At 52.2% G+C, this 24582-nt stretch overlaps 1 protein-coding gene across 1 annotated transcript in view; it reads right to left on the bottom strand.

Moving 5' to 3' along the window:
- RASA3 (RAS p21 protein activator 3) overlaps positions 1 to 24582 on the bottom strand; it is a 120819-nt gene that overhangs the window by 16091 nt on the left and 80146 nt on the right. The window contains exons 6-16 of the mRNA XM_080660933.1: positions 14494 to 14574; positions 14033 to 14105; positions 11348 to 11424; positions 8605 to 8709; positions 6061 to 6217; positions 5497 to 5645; positions 4585 to 4699; positions 3700 to 3774; positions 2669 to 2792; positions 1213 to 1319; positions 242 to 319 (exon numbers count right to left, since the gene is read on the bottom strand). Of these exons, the coding sequence (XP_080517059.1) occupies positions 242 to 319; positions 1213 to 1319; positions 2669 to 2792; positions 3700 to 3774; positions 4585 to 4699; positions 5497 to 5645; positions 6061 to 6217; positions 8605 to 8709; positions 11348 to 11424; positions 14033 to 14105; positions 14494 to 14574 (1141 nt within the window). The remainder of the gene's footprint in view (positions 1 to 241; positions 320 to 1212; positions 1320 to 2668; positions 2793 to 3699; positions 3775 to 4584; positions 4700 to 5496; positions 5646 to 6060; positions 6218 to 8604; positions 8710 to 11347; positions 11425 to 14032; positions 14106 to 14493; positions 14575 to 24582) is intronic.

The raw sequence follows: 24582 nt of genomic DNA, 5'->3' as shown, positions 1-24582 counted from the left end.
GCTAGCCGTCCCGCAGGTGACAATAATGTACCACCTGCCATCCTGATTTCCCCTCAGAAAGCCACGTTTCACAGCCCCACAGTGCAGAGGCGCTTGGCCAGGGCTGGAATTCTACCTCCTAAGCTGGTGGGGGAGGATGCCTGGCTGGTTCTATTGTTCTTTATCCTTATAAATGCATTAAACACACACTCTTTTGTGTTTTTTTTTTTTAAAAAAAAGATGATTAAAAGCCATCACTTACAGACTTTGACTTGGATAAACTGCCAAGAGTCTGAATAGTCTTTGAGATAAGCGTCAGCGTCCTAGACGTCTGTGGGTCCTGCCAGATGGGAGAGAGAAATGCGAGTTTCGCTTCAGTTTTACAGAAATGTTTGTGGTTGAGCCCAGAACTGCACAGCCAGCAAAATGAATGATATCCCTATAAGCTACATGTTGTCTGTGAGTGAACAGTAAAGACACAAACACTGGATTCGGAGAAGTTCACCTGGACCCTTCTACTCTGTGTGGTCTGGGAGTTGCTAAAAATGCAGGCTCTCCAGACCCAGACCCCGGCACTTCCACAAAGCCTGGATGGCTCTCCAACGGCCACGTGTGAAAGAGCTGCTGGATATCAGCTCTCTGGACCCCACGGCACACTTGGTTGGGAGCATCTTGAACTCAGTAGCATCCCTGTCTGGTTACCATGGCCAGTTCTGTGACTCCCAGGTCACCTCTCTTACCTTCACGTGGTTTGTAAGTTTAATTTAGAACCAACAAAACCAGGAATGGGCCCATCACCCTGGACTTTCCACCAAACACTGCCCACGCCTGGCACTTTCTTTGCTGATGCATCACTAACATCAGCTCCGTGAAAGCCCAGAGCTGGCACATACGGGTGCTCAATTAATGTCTGGTGCTGGATTGAATAAATGGCTGAATATACACAAGATGATAAATACTCAATTTTTCCCATGGGGAGAGGAGAACATAACAGCAGTCAGCAGCTAAAACCTGGTCACAGCATCCATGTTTTAACCGACGCAACTTAGGAACGTCGCTTAAGTCCTTGTAGATGAAGGAGGCAAGGGCATGTGGCACGTTCACAGCCCCACTACCATGGAACTGTTGTCTCTCCCACCTCCATAGGCCTGGCCAAGAGTCTGGCCTGGGCCCACCGGCACCTGCTGGTGCAGGAGGGCTGGATCCCAGCTTGCAGGGCTGGGGGTCACTTACCGTGTGGTGAGGCGTGAGCTGGAAGAGGTTGGGGGACAGGATGGCAGGTGCAAAGAACCTCAGGAAAATGAAGCTGCTCACCGCCGTGTACCTCACGTCCAGGTCATCTGTAGCCAGGACACAGAGAGCCAGCTCAACGGGCTTTCTACAGATCACAGCAGTGGACCGGGGCAAGGGGCTGCACCCCAGAGCCCCTGCTCCACCCAGGGTCCCCCAGAGGCAGAGGTGCTGGCCCGCGGCTCTCCTGGACCCACTGCCTCTCTCCTTCCCTGTCTCTCTCCCTCTCTATCTCTGTCTCTCCCTCTCCCCCCCCCCCCCACTGTTATTAATAACACGGTCTGGCAGTTGGGCTGCAACAGACACAACCCGCTCACCACGCCCTAGTGGCCTTACAGGGAGACGGCTCATTATTGGGTGGGTTACTCACATCGGGGATGGGAGGATAAGGTCTGTTCATTATTTATTTACTTCCTTCCATCTTGTCCCAAAGAGGACCAGAGGCTTGGTGTGCTTGGTAACTGCCCGTCCCAGACACAGGATGCTTTTTGGCCCTAGAAGGAGCGTGAGCTCTGAGAGCAGCAGGTCCTGGCCGGGCTCGCCTATGGAAGCTGAGCTGCCCCAGAAGGTGGAGGGAAGGGACTGAGTTCACCTAGGGACCTTCTGTCTGGGCGCAGGGACTGCTCTGGGGGCATGGAGGCTGAGGTTTCAGTGGTCCCCAAGGCAACAGGTCATGCCTGGGCTGACTCATGGGCTCCCAGGGATGGATAAAGTGAGTTAGGGATGGTGCTCACTGGACCAGGCAGGGACCAGGTACCAAGTGGCCCCGCCCTCAGCCTCCTAAGACCTGGTCTGAGCTGGCGAGTGCCCTGTACCCAGGTCCTCGGTTAACGTGACCCCTCCCACAGGGCTGGATGCCATGGTAGCTCTGGGTGCCTCCCCAAGGAATCAGCATAATTAAAAAGAGGGGGCTCATCCCTGGGGCCCTTCCATTCCCAATTCCCCAAAGGGCGCATCCTGTCTTTCTTAGAAATATAGCCAGGCAGAGTTAGGTGACACAGAGCACCAAGTAGTGACACAGTGGACTGAAGTAAGAAACTGCCAGAGGACCCGGACGGGCGGCTTCCTGGCTGCATAAACCAGACCCAGGCAAGAAGACACTGTCCCACTGGACGAAATAAACCTCTGGACGAAACTCAGCCTACTGTCTGGTGTGGGGCCGGAGCCCCAGCTCACCCAGGGACAGGTGCAAACGGGGACCAGGGAGCTCTGCCCGCAGACATACATGGGAAGGGATGCATGCTGACAGCTGAGCCTGGCCCAGCGGCTCTGTTAGAACCCTCTTTATGGGGCTCCGGAATGCCCCTTCTGTGCTTTGAGAAGTTGGCTCAGAGGAAGGGAGCCACCTAGGGAGGGCTGTAGATGTTTCCTGCTGGCTTAGCGTATCCAGAGCACTCACCCTGGAAGCGCTTGGCAGCCGCCTCTCGGAGGGAAAAGAAAATGTCACACATGACCGTCGGGCAGCTCACCCCCGACTTGGTGATGACGTTGAAGATGCGGTCGACATACTGCCGCAGGTTCTCCTGCAATGAGATGTGGGTGGGACACCCCAACGGTGCCCATGTGAACCCAGCTCTTTCGCAGGCTGCATGGAGCACCTCAACCACATGGGGAGGGAGCGTGTCCAGAGGTCGGGGACCAGCCCAGAGCAGCCTCAGGGAGCTGTGGCAGCAAAAGATGCAATTCCCATCATGGTTGTTTTTTTTTGTGGGGCTTTTTTTAAAAATAAAAACCTCTTAAACTACGTACTGACTAGTTATAATAATTCATATAGTGCAAATAATAGGGGTTCTGGGGTGTGGGGAAAGCCACACTGTGTCCCCTCCTCCGTGCCTGACCTCATTAACTAAACCCAGAGTCAAATTCACTGAAGTGTAAGTTCCCGAAGGTGAGAACCCTGTCTCTTTTTTTTTTTAAAGGCACGACAAAGACATCGCCTGATCTGGATGAAGAAATCATAAAAGACTAAAACATTTAGGGTGAAATGTCAAAATTAGGGAGTTTTGCTGTTTTAAGAAACAGCTCTGGGATCAGCCTGGGGTGGTAGGTTTGGGACCTGTGTTTGTTGAGGGCTGGGGAGACTGGGGCTGGTGAGGCCACCCCATGAGGGGGTGCAGGAGGCGGGGCAGGGGGCGGGCTCCTGGCTATCCCAGGAAGGGAAGGAGCAGGAGCTGAGTGGCAGGCCACAGAGTGGTGCTCCTCGGCAGGAAGGAACTCAAGAGCAAAGAAAGACAGTGGCCAACCGTTGCCCGGGACTGGTCACCTCACAGCAGGTGAAGTCAGCGTCTGCCCTCAGGCTCCTGTGTGTGCCCTTGCAAAGCACGCCCTGCCCCACCCGACAGAGTGTGTCCGAGGAGGCCACGTGCCCAACATCCTCAAGACAGGCGACTGGCTCTGGAAAGTGTTGGTGAACAAGCCAGAGCCCCTTACCATGTTGTTTTCAAGGTTTTCACCATCTTTCAGCTTCACGGGGTCGATTTCGCAGGGTTTGTGGCTCTGGCATATCTGGAAAGAGCATTTGCGACCAGGCGTGAGCGAGACAGACCCCAGGAGCTCAGGGAGGTGGGGGTCAGCAGTATCAGCTCAGGGACGGATGCCATGAGCCTTGTTCAGAACACAGATGCCCACAGCGAGCCCCCCGCGGCCAGGGGAGGGGAACAGTGGCCGAAGACCCAGCAGCGTGCAAGGCTGAAGTCCCGGGGGGATCGGGACTTCCTTGAAGATCGTTCCGCATTATCTCCCACGGAATCCGGTGCCATAAAGCTTCACAACGTTTCACTTCAAAGTGCTGCCAGTAAACCACGCAGAGGCTCAACCAGAACGCGATCTTAATTTGTCTCGCATGGCACAGGGCCTGTTTTTTATGAGACTGCCCAGGGGCCCATGAAGGGCTCAGGTAAGAAACGCTGAGTCATCTGGAAAGGAAGCGTGTGGCTCCTGTAATGTGTGGGACAGCCATGAGAAGCCGGGGCAGGGCCGCCACAGCTGCGGGGGCTCCAGAGAAAACCCCAGGCCCTGCGGGTTCGGGGAGCCAGCACCTGTGGGGACAGGTGCCCTCTCCTGCAGGGCCTTCTATCTTCAGAATAATGGGTTTTCTTAAGTAGTTTTTTAATTTGAGAAAATGAGGATGATTCTGAAATACACACGGAAGGTGTGTGGTGAGGCTGGGAACAAAGCTGACAGGAAAGTGACAGCTGTTTGTTCACATTGCATTCCCTGTGTGTCTGTCTGTCTTTCACACAGACATGTGGGTTCCTGGGGAAATCTTTCGCATGCACCCCCCGTAACACTGGGCCCTTGGGGACCCCGACCCACCTCCTCGATGGTGGGCTTCAGGGTGACGTGCAGGTAGTGCATCCCCGCCAGCTTCATCGTCTCGTCAATGCACTTGGATGTCAACGAGTTTCCTCGGAAAATGGTGTTGGGGTCCCTGGAAAACAGCATGAGGGTGACTTCTGTCTCCTCAGTGAGCGAGGTGGAGGAGAAGCAGAACCTATTCTGGAGTGCCCGTCCTCAGAGGCAGGCACACGCTCACCCTGGGGAGTCTGCTATCGGGGGTTTTAGAAGGAGCCCGAGATCAGACCGGATGTTTTGCAGCAGGGGGTCCTGGCCGTCCTGCCTGTGTAACAAGTCAGCAACATGCCTCCTGCCATCAACCCATCCAAAGGAACAGGATCTGGCGCTGCCTCCCCTCCCTGAGGCTTGTTTTATACAAACAAACCAACAAATGCTTCTAAGGATTAAACCCAGGGTCAGCACAGGAGATCTGGCAGTGAAGGGGTGGGATAGGCTGTGCTTTCTCTACCCTCTTTCAACCAGGGCGTCTGGATGTTTCTGCACTGAGGGACCTGGGGCATGTAGAACCCTCTCCACTAGTGGGAGCAGGTCCTGGCGGATACAGCGACCCAGGCCTCATAGGTGGGCTTAACTGGACTGAGCCCGTTCCTGAGGCAGCCGGTGCCACGTTCACCCCCTTCTTGCACACGCACCTCGAGATTTCCAGGAGAAAAGGTGCATTTTTAAAGACAATAAGTGTCTCTCGGAAAGAAAACCTGAATCTGTATGGTTTCCTTATCTGCCCCATCCTGTGTTGTGACATGTTTTGAAGGAGACTTCTGCTGCCTGGGCCCACCAACTTTGCCCAGCCCCAGCCCCAGCCCCAGCCCATCACCAGGCCAGACCCCTGGGAAATGAGGGGTCCCGGGCAGAGGCCGCAGTGGCACTCACTGCGTCCTCCGGACCTCGGCGTTGGCGATGGCGCTGATGAAGGGCACCACCCGGCCATAGTGCAGGAAGAGTCGCACCAGCGGGATGGCCGCCTCCTGCTTTTCTCTGCACACCTCGCCCAGGATGTGAGCCGTGGACGCCGAGACGGGCTGCGCAGGGACACAGCATGACTCCAGGGCAGCTTCCAGGCCCCCCACGACACCCCCTCACCCAGCAAAGGGAGACTCATATGTTCCTGTGCACAAAATGGGCCCAGAGGGGCCAGGCTGCAGGGAAGTCACCAACAGGGACCAGGCAGCCCAGGTGCGGGCCTCAGGTGGTCAGGGCCTGGCAGGGAGGGGGGGCGGGTGCTGACAGGTGTAGGAGGCGGCCAGGGAACCAGGGAGTGGAAAGTGGATTCAGGGGCTGGTCTGGGCAGGTGGGGAGGCAGAGCTGGGCAGGGGCCAGAGAGGGAGAGGGTCTGGGTAAGGAGGGCCAGGCAGTGTTTGCAGGGGATTAGGGCTGGGGCCGGGGTGTGGGGAGGCATGGGGGGCTGCGGTTACAGGTGCACCAGCAAAGGAGTACCTCCACATCCGCAGACTTCAGCAGCAGGTCCCGCAGTGGGCTGTAGTAGTCGGAGGAGAAGACATGGTCTTCTGTGTAAACCACGTTCAACCGCAGGGATCCCAGGTCCCCAGGCTTCAGGCTCTTACTGCCGTTGTCTCGGGGCTGCAGGAAGTACCTGGGCGCAGGACACAGGGCAGGTGGCGTGAGGCCGCAGCACCTCCCAGGGTCGTCAAGGCCAGGCTCTGTGTCAGGGTCTGAGGCAGGAGGGGCTCAGGGGGATTCTGTAGGACACCCCCTGCAGGCTCCCTGCACCCGGGGCATCCCCCTAGGGATGTTTCCTATCAGGGCTGAGGACACAGAGCCACAGACAGAGATCATGATGGGAAAGGGGAAGGGTGGGAAGAAAGGAGAGGATGAGGAGGGGGAGGGAGTGTAGTGGTTAAGGGAAATTCTGCAGTAAAATAATTATCTAGAAAGACGAACACGACAGTGGCTAGCAATAAGCAGAGCAAAACTGAAAGGATTCTAAGAAACGTGGCAGAGCTTTCAACTTGAGGGGGATGGTGAGCTTGTGCTGGCGGGCCGGGCAGGCCACTGCACACACCGCCACTTTAGCAGTGCTTCCTCACAGGCTACTCTTCTCCTGGGTCCCACCTTGTGCGGCGCTGCGGAAACCTTGCCTGCTCTGAGTTTCCTGGCCTGGCAGTGAGAGATGCGATGTGGGTAGAGCTCCCATTGGGCGCCAAGCGAGTGCCACATCCATGGTTACAAGGCTCGGGATGCTCAGCTAAGCATGCCTCCTGGCAGAAACCAGAGCCCAGCTGGGGCTGTGCTGGTGCTGTCTTCGTGGAACTAAAGACAGGAACTCCTGGCCAGCGTGGCTCAGTGGTTGAGCACTGACCTATGAACCAGGAGGTCACGGTTTGATTCCCAGTCAGGCACATGCTTAGGTTGCAGGCTCGATCCCCAGTAGGGGGCATGCAGGAGGCAGCTGATCAATGATTCTCATCACTGATGTTTCTATCTCTCCCTCCCCCTTCTCTGAAATCAATCAATAAATATATATATACTAGAGGCCCGATGCACAAAATTCATGCATGGGGTGTGTATGTGTGTGTCCTTCAGCCCAGCCTGCACCCTCTCCAATCTGGGAACCCTCGAGGGATGTCCAACTGCCTGTTTAGGCCCGATCTCACTGGGCAGTCGGACATCTCTCTCACAATCCAGGACTGCTGGCTCCCAACTGCTTGCCTGTCTGCCTTCCTGATTGTCCCCTAACCACTCCCCTACCAGCCTGATCGGCGCCTAACTGCCCTCCCCTGCAGGCTTGGTCTCCCCCAACTGCCCTCCCCTGCAGGCCTGGTCCCTCCCAACTGCCCTCCCCTGCAGGCTTGGTCTCCCCCAACTGCCCTCCCCTGCAGGCCTGGTCGCCCCCAACTGCCCTCCCCTGCAGGCCTGGTCCCCCCCAACTGCCCTCCTCTGCCAGCCCAGTCACCACCAACTGTCCTCCCTTGCAGGCCTGATCACCCTCAACTGCCGTCCCCTGCTGGCCTGATTGCCCACAACTGCCCTCCCCTGCCAGCCATCTTGTGGTGGCCATCTTCTGTCCACATGGGGGCAGCCATCTTTGACCACATGGGGGCAGCCATCTTGTGTGTTGGAGTGACAGTCAATTTGCATATTACTCTTTTATTAGATAAGATATATATTTAAATACAGGAACTCCACAGTCTCCTGATGATAAGAAACTGCCACTGGGCACAACACAAAAATCCACCCACATGATGCATCTAGACGTGCAGGGCAATGGTGCACAGTGTGCAGCATGTCGTGTAACGTGTGGCTAGTGGTGTGAGATGTGTGGCATATGATGTGATGTGTGCTGTGTGACCCACATCTCCTCCCCATCTTGTGTGTCTGTTCAAGATATGTGAAACGAGAGCCATAGAGTCTGCGGCTTCACCGTGATGATGTGCATTGTGATAGGATGTGATTTATGAACCAAACATGGAATAAAACAAAGGCATGTTCCTTATGCCAAAATACAAAATAGCCCAGAGAAATGAGAAATAAAGATACGGGAAGCGAAATCTCAGTCTTCTGGGTGACATGAATGAGGGCTGAGGCCAAGCGAGAACCCTCACTGGAGATTCACCTGAACCCGCAGCACCTTGCACACCTTCCTTGCCCTGTGACACTTGTGATGACAGGCAGAGGTCATGGCTGCTGCCACAGGGCGGAGCCGGGCACGATGGCACTCCCAGGCGTGCCAGTCACCTGCCCGCAGTGAGCAGGCCCAAAAGGCTTGATGCCCCGCCCTCTGTGTTGGGCTCTCAGCCACCACTGGTGGTGTCAGCGTGATCACCTGCAGTTTCCCACCTGAACCTGTCAGAGCGCTAGAGCTAGTCAGGACTTGGCAGAACGAGAGTAAGGTGCCCAGAGAGGAAGCTGACATGTGCATTTCATTTGGGCTGTAAACACGCAGCTTTGTGCCCCTTTGACTTGTTAACTCTGTCCCTCTGCCCGCGGATCGGGACGGCAGACAGGCACACGCCACCTTACCAGGCTTCGTAGGAGCTGGACTGCCGCAGCACTTTCAGCGGAATCCTTAGTTCTCCCAGAAACTCGTCTCCAAATTTCAAGTTACTGGCGTTCCAGAGGTCAACCCTGAAAAACAACTGTCGGTCGGCATACGGATGCTCCTGGAGAATGGCCCAGGGAGGCACAGAGGCTGTCGTGAGCGTCCTTTCTCTCTCTGCAGGAGGGTGGGGGCACAACGGAGCCTTCAGTTCCACCAAATCAGCCTCTGTGGGATCTACACTGACTGAGGACATTTAAGACGTGAGGTCAGACAGGACCTGGCTTTGGCGTGGAGATGTGCATTTCCTGGCTGCCAGGACCGAGAGGAGGTAGAGGCAGAGCCTCAGGCTGGTCAGGTGAGCTGCCTCCTGTCTTTGTAACAGGAGGGAACTGCTGTGTCCTGAAGCCAGGAGTGTCCCCTGCCTTTACCTGGGAGAGGTCCCAGTGTAGCAGGACCTGCACTCTAGGCTGGGCAGTGTCTCAGACACAGCAGGAGCAGCAGCAGGTGGCCTCAGTCTGCGGGCTCAGCACAGTGGAGGGAATAAATGAAATCTAGCTCTGTAGCGAATGGTGCCCCAGGGGACTGGCCAGGCTGCCCAATCAGCAGCCAGGATGCCCCCTACCTTCCATATCAAGAAAGTATACCTGGAAAGGAAAGCTGGGTCTGACTCCTTCTCTACCTGCACTCAGAACCCTGCACCCACGATCCCTCTGACCTACTTGTGTGACCCATGCCCGAGGGGCCCGTCACTGCCGGCTGCAAGCTCAGCACAAGGTACCATCTTTGAGAAACGTCCACACTCACCCTGCTAAAGAGTGTGTCACCCACGAGCCTTTTCCCTCCAGAGAGAATTCTGTTCCCTCCAATTTGGGGATGTGGGGATTGCACACGAGTGACAGATGAAGGTGGACGACGCTGCCTGGTGCTAACTAGCGAGCATGGTGTACACCCACAGCAAAGAGCTTAATCAGAGGATACCCATGAGCTGAAATTTAAGACCGGGGAAAATTCTAGAAGACTGTAGCAGCCCTTCTGTTGCCCCTGCAAGTCCGAGCAGGGGCCGTGGACATCACAGCAGGCAAAGGATGTTCCGCAGGAACACGCATGTCAGGACATGGACATGAACACTGTCCCGTGCAGACACTTAGAATTACAAGCAGAAGACTCTTCAATCTGCCGAGCAACACTTCAGCAAAATACAAACAAGTCGCCGGGCAGACTTTTCTTTTTAATACGAGAAGCATTTAAAAGCATCTTTGGTTTGTATGCTTAGAAAAAGAACTAGGACTTCACTCTTGAATTCAAAGCCTAGTCTTTCTCTGAACAAGAAAGCGGAGCCGTCTGTCTGAAGGAGGCAGTGTGCAGTCAAACCTCAAATAAGGCCTGCGGACCTCCAGTGGGGACCTTCTCGACTTGGGGTTACTTCACCTTGGCTTCAGTGTTTTGAAATGGAAGATTTAAACTGTCTGGAAACACTTAAAGCTGGGCTGTGTGGAGGCCACGACCCCTCAGGACTTGAGCCCAGGAGAGGGCCAAGCAGAGCCCCAGGGTCCCCCGCACTTGGGAGAGGGAAGAGCCCTGGCCTGTACCCTGTACCCCAAAGGTCAGCCCCCACCTGGCCTGGAGCCCCCCACAGTTTGGTTATTGCTCATAGGCCCGAAAAGCCACTGCAGGTTCGAAGGAGGGATACCAGAGTACCCCACAAATGAACGCCTCAGAAAACCCTGGCCTAAAGGAAAGTAGATTTTAAATGATGTCAAATCAGGGCATTTCTACGCTTCTCCTGAACCGGCTACTCAGACCCAGGGGTGGTCACCCGGGCCCAGGACCAGGGGAAAGCACACCTGGCTTGTGATGCTCTCCCAGGCACCCTACCCCTGGGGCAGGCGCTGCAGGTGGGCAGGGCTTCCTACAGGCAGAGCAGGCGGAAGAAGGCCCCTGAGGGGATCCTAAAACTGATGCTGGGATCTTCCAGGGCAGGCATGGGGAACCTTTTTTATGCCATGGGCCATTTGGATATTTATAACATCACTCACGGGCCATACAAAATTATCAACTTAAAAATTAGCTTGCTATATTTGGTCAAACATTTAATTAACTCATCCCTAATGCAGATCAAATGATTTCTCAGGCCTATACCGCCCGCGGGCAGGGCCTTCCCCACCCCTGTTCTAGGGTGACAAGTACTGACTGCACCCCAAGGCTGTGTCAGGAGAGTCCCGAAGCAGCCGGACTGAAAAGCCGAGTTTGCCCCTTGGGAAAGTAAGTGTCCTTTCAGCCACAACCACCCAAACACCTGGGGTGATTATGACTGATTTCAACTTCCAACATCCTCGTGTTAAAACCACCAAGAACGTTAAAATCCCCCCTATCCATCCCCCTATTTTTTTGCTCAGTGGTTAGAGATTGGCCTGCACACTGAAGAGTCTCGGGTTTGATTCCCAGTCAAGGGCACATACCTGGGTTGCAGGTTCCATCTCCAGCCCCCAGCCCCGATCAGGGTGTGTGCGGGAGGCAACCAATCAATATGTCTCTCTCACATCAATATTTTTCTCTCTCTCTCCCCCTCCCTCCTTTCCACCCTCTCTGAAAAAGCAATGGAAAAAATATCCTCAGGTGAGGATTAACCAAAAAACAAAGCAAAACAAAACAGAAGTGGACAGAAGAGGTGAGTTCCGACTGCAGCCACCAATCAGGAATCTCAAAACACTGATTCTTGCTCACCGGATTTCAAGTTTGTCCACATCCTCCTCCTCAAAGTCGAAGTGGGACTTTCGGCTGTAGCTGCAGGGTCTGGTCACCTGGTGGTGCAGAGGGAGGGAGAGCGAGTTAGACTGAGCGCCTGCCCTGGACCAACCAGCTCAGGAGAGGAGGCTATGCGCCCCACTCAATGTGAATGAGCACAGGCTGGACTGGGGCCCAATTCCTGGGAGTGGGGGTGTGGGGCTATGCAGGGCACGTCACACAACTTCCATGTACCCTCCCAGCACCCATGAGCATCCAGCCAGTTCCCTCCATCCTCCAGACATCCACTCCCCTGCTAACCACCTCCCCCTCCTGACATCCACTCCCTCAGGCCTCCAATCAGCTCCTCCCCAGCTTTCCCACCTGCTGCCTCCACCTTGTTGCCAGCCTGTCCTTGTACCACCCAAGCAGGGTTCCCACCAGCCACAGCCCAGCTGGCCCTGACCTAATCTCCTTTGGCTAAAACTTCTGAAGGCCCCAGGGTCCCCACTTGTCTTCCTTACCCAGCACATGTGATCTTTTTACAACCTGTGCCCCCTGCCCAGCTCACTACTGAGGCCATTCCTCACTCTGCTCCACGCTGGGAAGCCGGCAGGTGTCTCTGAAACGCCACCTCCTCCAGGAAGCCCCCTGCGCCTCCTGCCTGGTATGATCCCCAATACTATGATGAGATACCTGGCTTCCAGTGGGATGGCGCAGAGGCTGGCCTGTTTCCTCTCTGCCTTATTCCTGCCTGTCACCTACCATATCTCTCCAGTGAATGAAGGTGACTCTTAACAGAATTTTAAATCATTTCATTTAGATATTTAAGGGTTTTTAGATAAGCCTGGCTTTTATCCTTGAATAAGCTGGGCTGGAGACTACCTCCTATTGAAACTCCTGCAGGAGGCTGCCTGCCAGCCCCTCGCTCCCCGCCAGACGCAGGGTCCCCTGGCAGGGCTCGGCCTCGGGCTGCTTGCCAGCGGAGGCGGAAAGAAGGTGAGGAGAACCTGACAAGAGGGAGCGTGCGGCTAAGCAGGGCTGAGCCTCTGAGTCAAAGGACATAAACTCCACACAAAAGCATGTTCCAAAGGTTCTCAGTCAGAGGCCGCGAGCGAGGCCCTAACCAGCAGCACCGAGAGGCCAGGTCTAGACCTTCTCTGGGATCCTGAGGCTTCGGCCCCTCCTACTACAGTCAATCATCTGGGACCGTTAAACTCATCTAGTGAGTTGAGACCCACAATTTTAGACGAATACGCCATAGCAAATACGCAGCGCTCCTCGTGTGAGTGGGAACCACACAGGAGTGGATGCAGCTGTTGGCGGGAAGTGCGTCACGGTGTGAAGTCTATGCCTCCCTGTGTGTTGTAGTAAAATCAAAAGTTGGGAAAGCGCCGGTCTAAGCCAGTGTAGGCAGTCTAGACATGGAAGGCTGCTGCCACCTTTAATGCACATTCATATTAAAGACGTTTCTACAGTTTTTGTTCCAGACGTCATCCCTGCCTTTGGAACACAGCATGAGTCCCTTGAGGTGAGGATGACCGCATGGGCTTCCTGGCTGATCTTCAGTCTGTTAAGAACCATTTCCTCACCCAACTATAAAGCCAGACTGTCCACCCTGCACAGAGAGGGGCCCTTCACCTACGCCCTCAGGTTCCCGGCTCCATCGCCCTCCCCAAGGCTACCCCACCAAGGCCGCCACTGACTTCCATTTAGGAAACGTGTGAGCTTCTAGAGACCAGCAGAGAAGGCCCAGGCCCTCTGCCCATGAGCGCTTGGTTCTAACTCATCTCTCCAACTTCATTTTCCAAAATTCCTTGTTTTTCACCCCAACCTCACTCTGCATTCCAGGTACAGTTTCCTGCACCCTCCCGACCTCCACACCTGTGCATGCCCCCTTCCCAGACTGCTCAAATGTCCCCACTAGGAGCCTCGCATGCCCCTGGCAGCACTGCTGGCTGCAACTGCTTTCTGTCTCCAGGGCCACTAACTTAACCGTCCCTGCAGCAAGTGCGATGATCCCTCCTGCTGGGCAGCAGGATCATGAGGAGGACAGGAGCGAAGACCACAGTCATCTCACCTACCATGACCTGGTGTAGAGTAAGCATTCAAGAAACCTTTGAAGACGGAAAGAACGCCCACCTAAGTACATTCCATATGGGCCATCTTATCACTAAACCAGCCATGTTCACTGTTGTTCTGGTCCGGTCTTCAGCCCTCACACCCTCCAGCTTACTAATCTTGGTGGTTCACATTCAGAGAGGCAGCTGAGGAAATCTGTGTGTCCAAATACACTTCCTCTTTGCTTCAAAACCCTATTTCTGGTGAAACAAGCCTCCTTTCACTGCTCAGGAGAGATTGGGTGGAACAGGCCAAAAATTAAAAAAACAAAAAACAAAAAACAAACGAACAAAAAAATAACAATTAAGAAAACCCAAAGTCCTGATAATTTGGAAAGAATGAATTGGTAAGTACGCAACTCAAAGCTGAGTCATTCTGGGAGCAGGGGCGGCCTTTCTTTCTAGGGAGCAGAGGCTGCAGAGCGGGGGGATCTCTGGTGGGGGGCCATCACCCAGAGAACTTTCAGAGGAAGCAACTGGCTGAGAGCCTTCAGATCTAGACTTTTTGCCAAAGGATCTCGGGGGCAGGGTTTCAACTTAACATCAAAACCACTGAGATACCGACCTCAAAATAAAACACCTCGTCAAACTGAGGGTTGTTGGTCTTCTTTTTCACTTTCGTCTTCTTTGCTTCCGATCTGTAATCAAGGGAGGAAGGATCAGGATCAAAAATAACACTTGCGATGCCAAATCTCTCAGCCTTGAGACTGAGCTATCAAATGCACAAGTAACTTGCTGCCTCTATTTATCTTATAAATATTTCTGTTTGTCTCCAACCCCAGATGGTATGCAAATCAGGGACCTTTACTGAGCCAAAAATACTCAGCATGAAAAACATCAAGTCTTCCTTTTTTTCACAAAACCATGTGAGGGCAATAAAGGAAACAAAAGGAAGTCAAGATTATACATTCTACCTGCAGCACATCCTCCCTTCCTCTGACTGAGGAATGTTCACCATCCTTCAGGGGTCTGTGCCCCACCCTGCAGGCCCGGAGGCCGGGGCAGGTGCCGGTGGCAGCTACTTGCCTGTATGGTCCTGCTAGTGTCACAGTGGCATAAGGGTCGCACTGCCCATTCACGATGGGGAGGCCTTGGCACTCGAGGATGCTGTGGAAAGAAGCGGGAGGGGTGGTCAGGAGCGGGAGATGAAGGGCCCACAGGCTGCAGCTCAAGCCGCCCTGGGGTCCAAGAGCAGCCGTCTCACAGCTCAAGGCCAAGGGCCCTGAGCCATGGTGTGGGGGTGGCTGCCCACTGCTGGAAGCTCCCATCCACTGATTAGCAAACAGAAAACATCTGGGGTGGGAGAGCGTGTGTGCGCTGCTTTCAGGGTAGAGGAGCCTCTGCATGGAGAGAGAGTTTCCAGTGAATTTTCACAAGCACATCACTGCTTTCTCTCCAAGGAGCCGGTGCTATTCCAGAGCGGTCCACGACGCATGCGCTGACCTCTCCATAACCTCACGGAGCCGCACTGTTGTGAAGTCCATGTTAGAAGTGGGGGAATTGAGGCCCGGGCTTACAGCTACCGCCTGTGCTTAACCTCCACACCATACGTGCCTCGTGACAGTGGAAGATGCCCCAGTCTCAAGCTACACTCACGCCTGATCACACCTGTAGGCCCGGGGCCAGCTGTCCTGGCTCATGTCAAGGAGTGAGTCAGACTAGCTCCCTGAGCATCCTGTCACTAATCCCATCGCATCTTCACGCCCCGGCCTGTTCTGTGGACTGCTCCTCCAGGTGGCAGGTCAGTGGACGCTGGGTGCTGCTGCTGCCCTGATTCTGCTGTTGTCTGTAAAGGACACAGCCGCTGGGCCTTGTGCTGATCGGTGGTTAAGAGTCTCTTGCTTCGGGCCGATTGTGGCCATTTTTGGTTGAAGCTTTGTCCGGGAGGGGCCTGCAGCCGCTGTTGATTTGGCCCCACTTCACAGGTGTGGTCTCTTGGAGCCCGTGTGGGGTGTCCTGATGATAACAGGGCTCTCCACTGGGTTGGGGTCTCAAATAAGTCCCAGCCCCACAAAGGGAGCCCTCAGCCCACAGCCCCCTGGCTCTGCCTGACCCTGGCTCTTTACCTTGTGGTCACACTGGCTGGGGAGCACCGGGAAGTCCTCCCTCTCCCAAACGTGCCCACAGTGGCCTCGCCCACCTCCGAGCTCTGCCTGGGACACCTCCCTGCCCCATGTCACAGCACACAAAAGCTGGGCGCCAGGGCTCACCTCGTCTGCTTCCCTTATTAGGGGGTCACAAAGCTAAGCTGTCAGTTGCCCGAGTCCTGAGCTGGTCCACTCCTAGGGCGCCCAGCTCTTCAGATGTTTGTGGTGGGAGAGGGGACCCGGTTCCCACTATTTCAGTGTGACCGGAAGCCTAAGTCCTAATCCTACGTCTGTATGTCAGGTTGGCTACATACAGACGCATGATCAGTTCCCCTCAGCCATCTGAGTGCTCCATCTCCTCTCCTCCCTGCTGCCGGGAGGCTGGGAGGCAGCCCCGCTCTCTCATTCCTTCCCCCGTCAGCTGCACTGAGCTGCTCTGTCCCTCCTGGGGAGGCTTCAGGTTCTCCATTTTACCAGAATATTCCTTTCTGGGAGAGGGGTTTGCTTTCTCCACTCCTCCTCCATGGCACTGTGGTCCTCAGAACTGGTGCCACCCTGTCCTGGCCATGGAGTTTTCTGTAAATTTCTTCTCTTCATCTCTGCACCACTTTTCTTCTGGAACTCCTGTTAGTGAAGGTGTGGCCTCATGGCTCGGCCCATGACTTCAATGAGCTTTATCTAATACAAGTGGCCTGGTGCATGAAATTTGTGCGCATTAAAGGGGGATTAATTAGAGGAAATATTTTAATATTGCTATTTGCCCTTTCTCTATAACAGAAGTGTCAGAGATGGAAGAACATTAGTAAAATGTATATGAAAATCTTCCTCCTGTCAGAGTCTGAGGCACGCTGCAGGACCCAGAGTCAAGTCCCCCCACCCATGGCGCCTCAAAATTGCGCGAGACCCAGACCCAGTCGGCCCCACCCCCATTGGGCGAGATCCAGACCCTGCTGGCCCCACCCTTGTCAAGTCCCGCCGGGTAGGGGGGCACAGCCTCAGGTCCCCCATCAAGCCCCACATGGTTTGGGGGCGCAGCCTCAGGTCCCTGCTGATTGCTCGTTAAGGCTTGTTATAGGAACTCAGCCTCTGCTGTGGGTGCAGCCATCTTGTGTTACGGAAACCCTGCCTCCGCTGTGGACGCCGCCATCTTTGTGACGGTGTGATGGCCAATTTGCATATTCCCTCTTTATTAGATAGGATTTTTCAATTCTTTCTCTTTTCACTCTACTTTCTGGGATATGTCTGCATTTCTCTCCCAGATTACTGACTTAGTCTTTGGTTATCTTCCCCCCTTCATTAACTCATCATTATAAAAAATCCACTCATCCCTTCATTCATCCCTAAACTAGGATTTGTTCATCCATTAACTCGCCATTACACAAATATTTGTTGAGCTCTCACGTTTTGGGCATGTTTCCAGGACTGAGAGTGGAGCCGTGAGAGGACAGAAGCTCGTGTGTGGAGTGCGTGCCCGTGAAGCTCGGATCTGCCTGGCTGGCACAGCCGCAAACAGTGCGACAGTAAATAGGTAACATGTAGTTACCGTGTGCAACAGCAGGGGAGGAAATAAACTACCTATAACGACGGCAAAATTCAGGGTGGTGGTCAACCCCTCATGTGGCTGGGGACCTCGGGGGGAACATGGCCTTCAGGGTGAGGTCTTAAGGGACAGGATTCACCCATCCTAAGTTGGGGGAGAGAGGGGCCCCCAAAGGGCAGCAGCTCTGAAAGGCGAAGCAGAGGTAGGACAGCTTGTTCAAGGGGTGGGAGGGGAGGCCCCCACTCTCTCCTGTGGATATGGTACCCACTGAGCCTGGATGCATTTTTATTACATTCAGTTGTTGATCAAGAAGTTCCAGACCACCCCCATTTGGGATCCTCAGAGACAATGGTTTTTCACAGCCAACAAAGCATCTAACAGGACTCGACTCTTTACCCTTATGTCTCAGAGAAGTGCTGCAGGTGCAGGCAGCAGCCACCTGGGGCACATTCAGCCTCTGGGTAGATGGCACTTTCACGCCTTCTTTTAAAAACCAATTTGAGAGATGCTATATTCTCTGTCTCAGAACAAAGCCTGGCTCCTGATTGCAGTTACCCCAAGACATCTCTGAGAAAAAAGGAAAATCAATACCCTACCATCTGGCATGCAACATGCACAAACTGGAATAAAGAGGGTGTTAGCCTCCATCACACCCTCCTCCCCGGCGTCACTTCGTTAGCGCCCTAACAGCTTTAGCTGGATTGCAGCTCAGCTGCACGATCCTGGGCTGGGGGTGTGACTCTCTCCTGAGCGGCTTGGAGCACATGAAGCCAAAGCTGGCTTCACTTGAAAAGATATATACACATTACAAGGTGCATCTGTCCAGGCCTATTGTAAACAAAACAAACCTCACAAATGCTTAGGAATGTTACAGGTAAATAAAGGGAGAAAATACAATATTTACTGCACTGGGCATTATTATATCCTAGAAAGGGCACTTTGAAACATGACAAGAGACGAAAACAGTCAACTAATCTGGAATCTCAAGTACCAGAGTACAATATTCTGTGTCTATTTTAACATTTATAGATTTCTATTGTCAACCTGATCCTTAAAATAGTTATGCCTCACAGCTGAGGGAAGAGCCTGAAGCTGTGCACTTATTTCCATTTTCTTCCTTCCCTCGATGTGGGCATGTCCTGGTGCCTGACTTCCTGCCCGCCCCCGCCCCCCCGCAAGAAGAAAACCAATATGCCTGCTGACCGGGCCCGGGTGCAGCATGAGGGCTGCAGACGCCCCAGTTGTGGGTGACCAGTGCCATCCGTGGTCACCAGCAGAGGGCCCCTGCTGCCTGGCCAGTCTCCACTCCTACCCATGGCTTTGGAAGGCTTCCTGTCCCTAGAAGGAGCCACAAATCAAGAGCCTGTCAGCTGTTTTTGCTTTCTGTAATTCCTTAATAATAGAAAATGAGATCTTTATTGGAGTTGACATTTTGGAAGCCTGAAAGTAGGTAATTTCTCAGTTGGGTGCTCCTGGAGGTGGAGCTGCAGGCAGAATGTGCCGCCTTCTCTGACAATCAGGGTCTCCGAGTCCGGCCACCGAGCAGGGCCCATGGGCCAGGCAGGAGCGGGAGCTCAGCGAGCATTTGCCTGGCTGTCAATAGAACCTTTGTCTGCAAAGTGACAGAGCTTGCAAGTGGGAAAACACAGAAACCTCACTCTTGGACAAAGTGGCAGGCACAGGATACACAAGGAAAGACCATCTACAGGGGCAAGAAGGAAGGACTGCGAGAGCGGGCGAGCAATGCTCAATCTCAGGAAAGCAGAGCCAGGATCGGCACCCCTGTCTTCCTCCCATCTTCCTGCACAAACGAAGGCTGTGTTTCTCCCGCACGAACCACTGTTCTAAAGGAAGAGACTCAGGGTCCAAAAATACCCCCACAAACAATCAGTTCATCTTCAGTCCACAGCATGATTTCTGCTCACTCCGGGGGAGACCGCCATGGCCCCAGCACACCTCCAGGTCACACAGGTCAAATTTAACTCACTCCACAAGTGGCCACAGAACCCCCACGCTGTGCGCAGCTGCCAGCCAACAGGCTTTCGTCCTCCGGGCTTCTCAGTGAGATGAAATGTTACATGTGATTAATGTAATGCGTTAGCGTGCCTTCCCCTCTAGAACATATGCTCTAGAGCAGCCGTGGGCAAACTACGGCCCGCGGGCCGGATCTGGCCTGTTTGGCTGTTCTATCCGGCCCACGGAGCCGAAAGAGCGGAGGGTTCTCTTGCTCTCCCCTCCGCTCCTTTACTTTGAATTTATATTAGTTCACACAAACACTCCATCCATGCTTTTGTTCCGGCCCTCCGGTCCAGTTTAAGAACCCATTGTGGCCCTCGAGTCAAAAAGTTTGCCCACCCCTGCTCTAGAGGCTGAGTATACTGGCTGGCACTTAGTAGGGGCTCATTGAATAGTTTTGAATGAATGATTAAAAGATGTTGTGTTTATCTTTGTTGGAAATAACAAAAGTTAGGAAATAGAATCCCTGAGTCCCAGCTTGAAATCTAGTTGGAAAGACAAGCCACTCACACAGGACCAGGTACCTGTCCAAGGATTGATAAGTGCCCAGTCCTTGTACAGACACTAGGAATATTCAGGACAGCGGGTCACCAAACTGCCTGGGCCTCCGTCAGGCATCCAGGCCCGCAGACTGGACGTAAGAGAGTAAAACGAGACAGAAGGATGAGTTATGACCAGGAGAAGCTGCAGTGTGGAAGAGGGGTGAGATTTCTATGGGCACATCAGAGGGTTCTCCCTCCGCAGCCCGCAAGGCTTGGCACTGGCGGCCCAGCCCAGGCGGAAAGCCTTCTGTCACTGCTTATTTTGTAAACATTTCCCGTTTCTTAAGGCTTTCCAGGGAGGGAAGGAACTGGTGATGTGCTTCCTGTGGTGCAGCTGGGAAGGCCCTCGGGATATGTCCCTTATCAGGGACAGGAAGAAGGAGTGAGGGCACAAGCCTCCAGCCTCCTGGACTGGGGGCTTTTGCAGGAAACGGGTAATCTCAGAAAAGAAACTTCAAGCAATCACAGGGCAACCTGCAGTTTGCTCTTCAGGCCAGTGGGGAAGAGTGGGCCTGACAGCAGTGAGGGGTGAGGTGAACATGGGGAGAGGGAAGGCCTGGAAAGAGAACTCAGCTCTGCCCGAACACCCCAAGGGACCCCACGAGAGGCTGTGAGGGCCAGGTGAGAGGTGAGGGCAGCCCAGGGAGGGCTGTCTGCCTCAGCAGGGAATCACCTGCTGGGTGGTAGTCCCCATGTCTTAGTTCTGGAAACGGTGAAGGGGACCTCATTTGGAAAAGCATCTTTGCAGACATTCAAGAGAAGGATTTTGATATGAGGAGATCATCTGGGATTTAGGGTGGGTCTCAAACCCAAGGCTAAGTGCCCTAATATGAGGGAGATTCATGGACACAGAGCCATGTGAAGACAGAGGCAGAGATTAAAGTGATGCGGCCACAAACCCAGGAATGTGTCCAGCCCCAGAAGCTGGGAGAGGAAGGAAGGGACGCTCCCTTCGAGCCTGCGGAGGGACCTCGACCCAGCCGGATTTTAGATTTCTGGTCTCCAGATCTATGAGAGAATAAATTTCTGTTGTTTTAAGCAACCAAGATTGTGGCACTTTGCTAAGGCAGCCTCAGGAAACGAACACACCAGTGATAGGGAATGACGCATCAGGGAGGCAAAGAACACTTGCCCTGCCACATCTCCGTCACTTCCCAGTAAGTAACGTGGGAATAAGTCACAGGGCTGCTGGCCGAAGAGAGGATGTGAGGGGATTCTCGGACAAGGAGAGAAGACTATTTATTGGAATGAACTTGCCTTTTTCCAGTTGGCTTCTCTTTAGTGGTTCATCAACCCAACTCTTAATTTTGCCTGAGCCCATAGCACACCACAGATTGGCCCAAGCCCCTGCTAACCTTGAGACCCCAGGCCACAAGGGGGGGACCCACATCCTGGGGAAATGCCAGCATAGATGCTTTCACTCTCATTCTACACAAGCAGGATGACGTGCAGAGGTAGGGAGTGTGTCCAGTGTTACACAGTTAGGCAAGATTCTGCTAACCTTGGATACCAGGATTATGGGTCCAAAGCCTTTTGTACCTGACTACAGGTGGGTGCCCATTGCTTCCCGTTCCATCCTGATTCAGAGCTGTTTGTGGAAAATCTCAGGCATGCAGAACAGACTTAAGAAAACCCTAAGAAAGAAAGTTACAAAATATAAAAACTATAGTGGTGTTACTGAGAAATTTGTAGCTAAAAACACCCACATTAAAAAAGAAAGATCTCAAATTGATACCCTAAACTTCCACCTTAAGAAACCAGATGAAGAATAAACTATACCTAACAAAGGGCAGAAAAAGGAAATAACCAAGATTAGAGCAGAGATCATGCTCATATAGAGAATAGAAAAACAATAGAGAAAAATCAACAAAACCAGAAATGGGGTCTTTGAAAAGATCAACAAACTTGACAAATCTTTAGCTAAATTGACCAAGAAAAAGAGGAGACTCAAATTGTTAAAATCAGTAATAAAAGAGGGGACATTACTGATGACCTTACAAAAACAAAAGTTTGAAAGAAATTACAGAAAACCTAACTAAATGGAAAGTAATTGTGTTCAGAGGCTGGACAATTCAGAGCAATCCCTATTAAATGTCAGCTGCTATTTTTGCAGAAATTAAAATGCTGATCCTAAAGTTCATGTGGAAATAAAAGAAGCTCAGAATAGCCAAAGAATCAGGAAAAGAAGGACCAAGTTGAAGACTCACTGTGTGATGCTAGCACAGGGATACAGGTCAATGAAATAGAACAGATTCCACACATAAGCTCACACATTAATAGCCAGTGATTTTCAAGAAAATGCCAAGATACTTTGATGGGACAGAATGATCTTTTCAACTAATGATGCTGGGACAACTAGATATTCAAATGCCAAATAATAACAACAATAATGATGCTAACCCCTACCTCACACCATATATAAAAATTAACTCCAAATGTATTGAAGACCCAAAGTTAAGAGCTAAAAATATAAAAATCTTAGAAGAAAAACATAAGTGTAAATTTCTCTGACCTTGGGTTAAGAAATGATATCTTAAATAGGTACCAAAACCACAGGCAACCAAAGAAAAAGTAAATAAATTGGATTTCATCAAAATTTAAAACTTTTGTATTACAAAGAATACTATCAAGAAAGTGAAGAAAACCAACAGAATATAACAGAATATATTTGCAAATTATATATTTGACAAGAGTCTGGTATGTAGAATATATGAAAAACTCTTACAACTTAGTAATAAAAATACTAATAACCCAATTAAAAATATAAGTAAAGGACTTGCATAGACATTTCTTCAGAGAAAATACATAAATTTTAAAGGCCAACAAAGACAAGAAAGGATGGTCAATATCATCAGTCATTACATTTGAGAAAATGTAAATCAAAACTACTTTACACCCACAAGGATGGCTGCAATAAAAATGTCTGCCAATAATAACAGTGTTAGCAAGGATGTGGAGGAATTAGAGCCCTCACATTCAGCTGGTGGGTGTAAAATAAGGCAGCCACTATGACAAACAGTCTGGCAGTTTCTCAAAAAGTTAAACATAGAGTTACAATATGACCCAGAAATTCTACTCTTAGGTATATACCCAAGAGAAATAAAAACATAAAATTGTACAAAAACTCATACAACAATGTTCTTAGCAGCATTATTCACAATAGCCAAATGTCCACCAATGGGTGATAAAGAAAATGTGGCATATCCATAGAGGAATATTATTCAACCTTTAAAGGAAGGAGGTACTGATGCACACTACAACGTGGATGAACCTTGAAAACGTTATGCTAAGTGGAAGAAGCCATCACAAAGGACCACATGTTGTATGGTTCCATTTGTACTAAACGTCCTGAACAGGCAAGTCCTCAGGCAGGAAGTCAGTTAGTGGTGCCAGTGATTGGCAGAGGGGCTGGGTGTGACTGCTCACAGGGATGAGGTTAGACAGTCGTGAGTGGTGATGGTTTTATCACCTTGGGAATGTACTATAATTATGCACTTTAAAATACTGAATCTCATAGTATGTATATTTTTCAGTTAAAAAAAAAAAGCTATAGGAGGAGGTGAGGGGAGGAAAGAAAAGCCACTGGTCCCACACAAACTTCTGGTTTCCTTGGTTAGAGAGCATGAACCCCTATGGGACTCCCCACTCTTTCCCCCTCATTACACCCCAATGGTGGACCCTCTGCCCCAGGACTCTGAACAAAGTGTACCAGTGTGAGTACACAAGTATACTACTGTGTACTAGCATGTATGGGAGCATGAATATGCTTGTGTGTGATAGTGTGTACTAGTATGAATACATAGGTATGCCAGTGTACTGGCACATGCACTTGCATGTGTACCAGCATGTGTGTGAATGTGAATATGTGTATGTGTGCTAGTGTATACTAGCATGTATACACATGCATACCAGTATACACATGCTGGCATGTGTACTTGCATGTCTGTTAGTGCATACCAGCTTGTGTACTAGTGTGTGCTAGTGTGTGTAGTAAGCATACTAACTGTGTACATTAGTGTGTGCTAGTGCATGTACTAATGGGTATGACAGGCCCGATTCCCACATGTGAAAGAGGCTCAAGTGCTGCTCAGCATTCCCAGGAAAGTCAGCAAGGAGAGGAAGCCTCACCTTGTTTCCTCTCGGGGGCTCCTTCCTGCTCCGCTGGACAGGATGGGCCTATAAAATGGCCCAGGGGTTTGCTGAGCACCTACAATGTGCCAGGCCCTGCCCCAGGTGTCGGGGACACGGCAATGAACAAGGAAATTCACATTCTAGGGGAAGTGCAAAAAATACAGCCATCATCAGCCACACGCACGCTGTAGTGCTGAGGGTCATGGGGTGGGACACAGAGGCCTGGCTGTGCTCTCTCCAGAAGAGGGCGGCTCCTTGGGGGCATCTGAGTAGAGGCCTGAATTAAGGGGGATTTGGAGGAAGGGTGCTCCAGGCAGAGGGTCACAGAAGCAAAGGCCGAGGCAGGGTGGTCGAGTGTCTGAGAACCTACAGGAGGCCGTGGCTGGGGTAGCGTGGGCAGAGAGGCCCTGACCCACTGACATTAGTTCTTGTCCCTCCTGTGCACACGGGGAGGGAATCAAACGCCGACCTCAGCGCTAACAAAAACATGTGCCGTTGATCGCTGGGGGACAAAACCCAGAACTTGGTGAGGCAGGTGGTGAGCACCCTCCTGACATTCAAACAGATATTTGAGCAGGAAAACTGTCAACAGAGCCACATTGAGACACAGATTTTAAAAAGTACTTTCAGAGCAAACACAGTTCATTTCTTTGCATGAGTTGGAATTCAGTTAGAAAACATGTTGGCCAGGCTCCAGTCCTAACAAGGCATGCTCCAGTTAGCAGAGTCTGCAAGGACCCAAGACGGCCCATGAGGCCTGAGGCCCACGGTTCCAGATCTGTCTGAGTGGCTGGAGGCC

The sequence above is a fragment of the Plecotus auritus genome, assembly GCF_963455305.1.
Source record: "Plecotus auritus genome assembly, chromosome: 3".
Classification (NCBI taxonomy): Eukaryota; Metazoa; Chordata; class Mammalia; order Chiroptera; family Vespertilionidae; genus Plecotus; species Plecotus auritus.
Note: the sequence above shows the minus strand (reverse complement) of the source record. Positions and strands in the feature narration are given on the sequence as shown.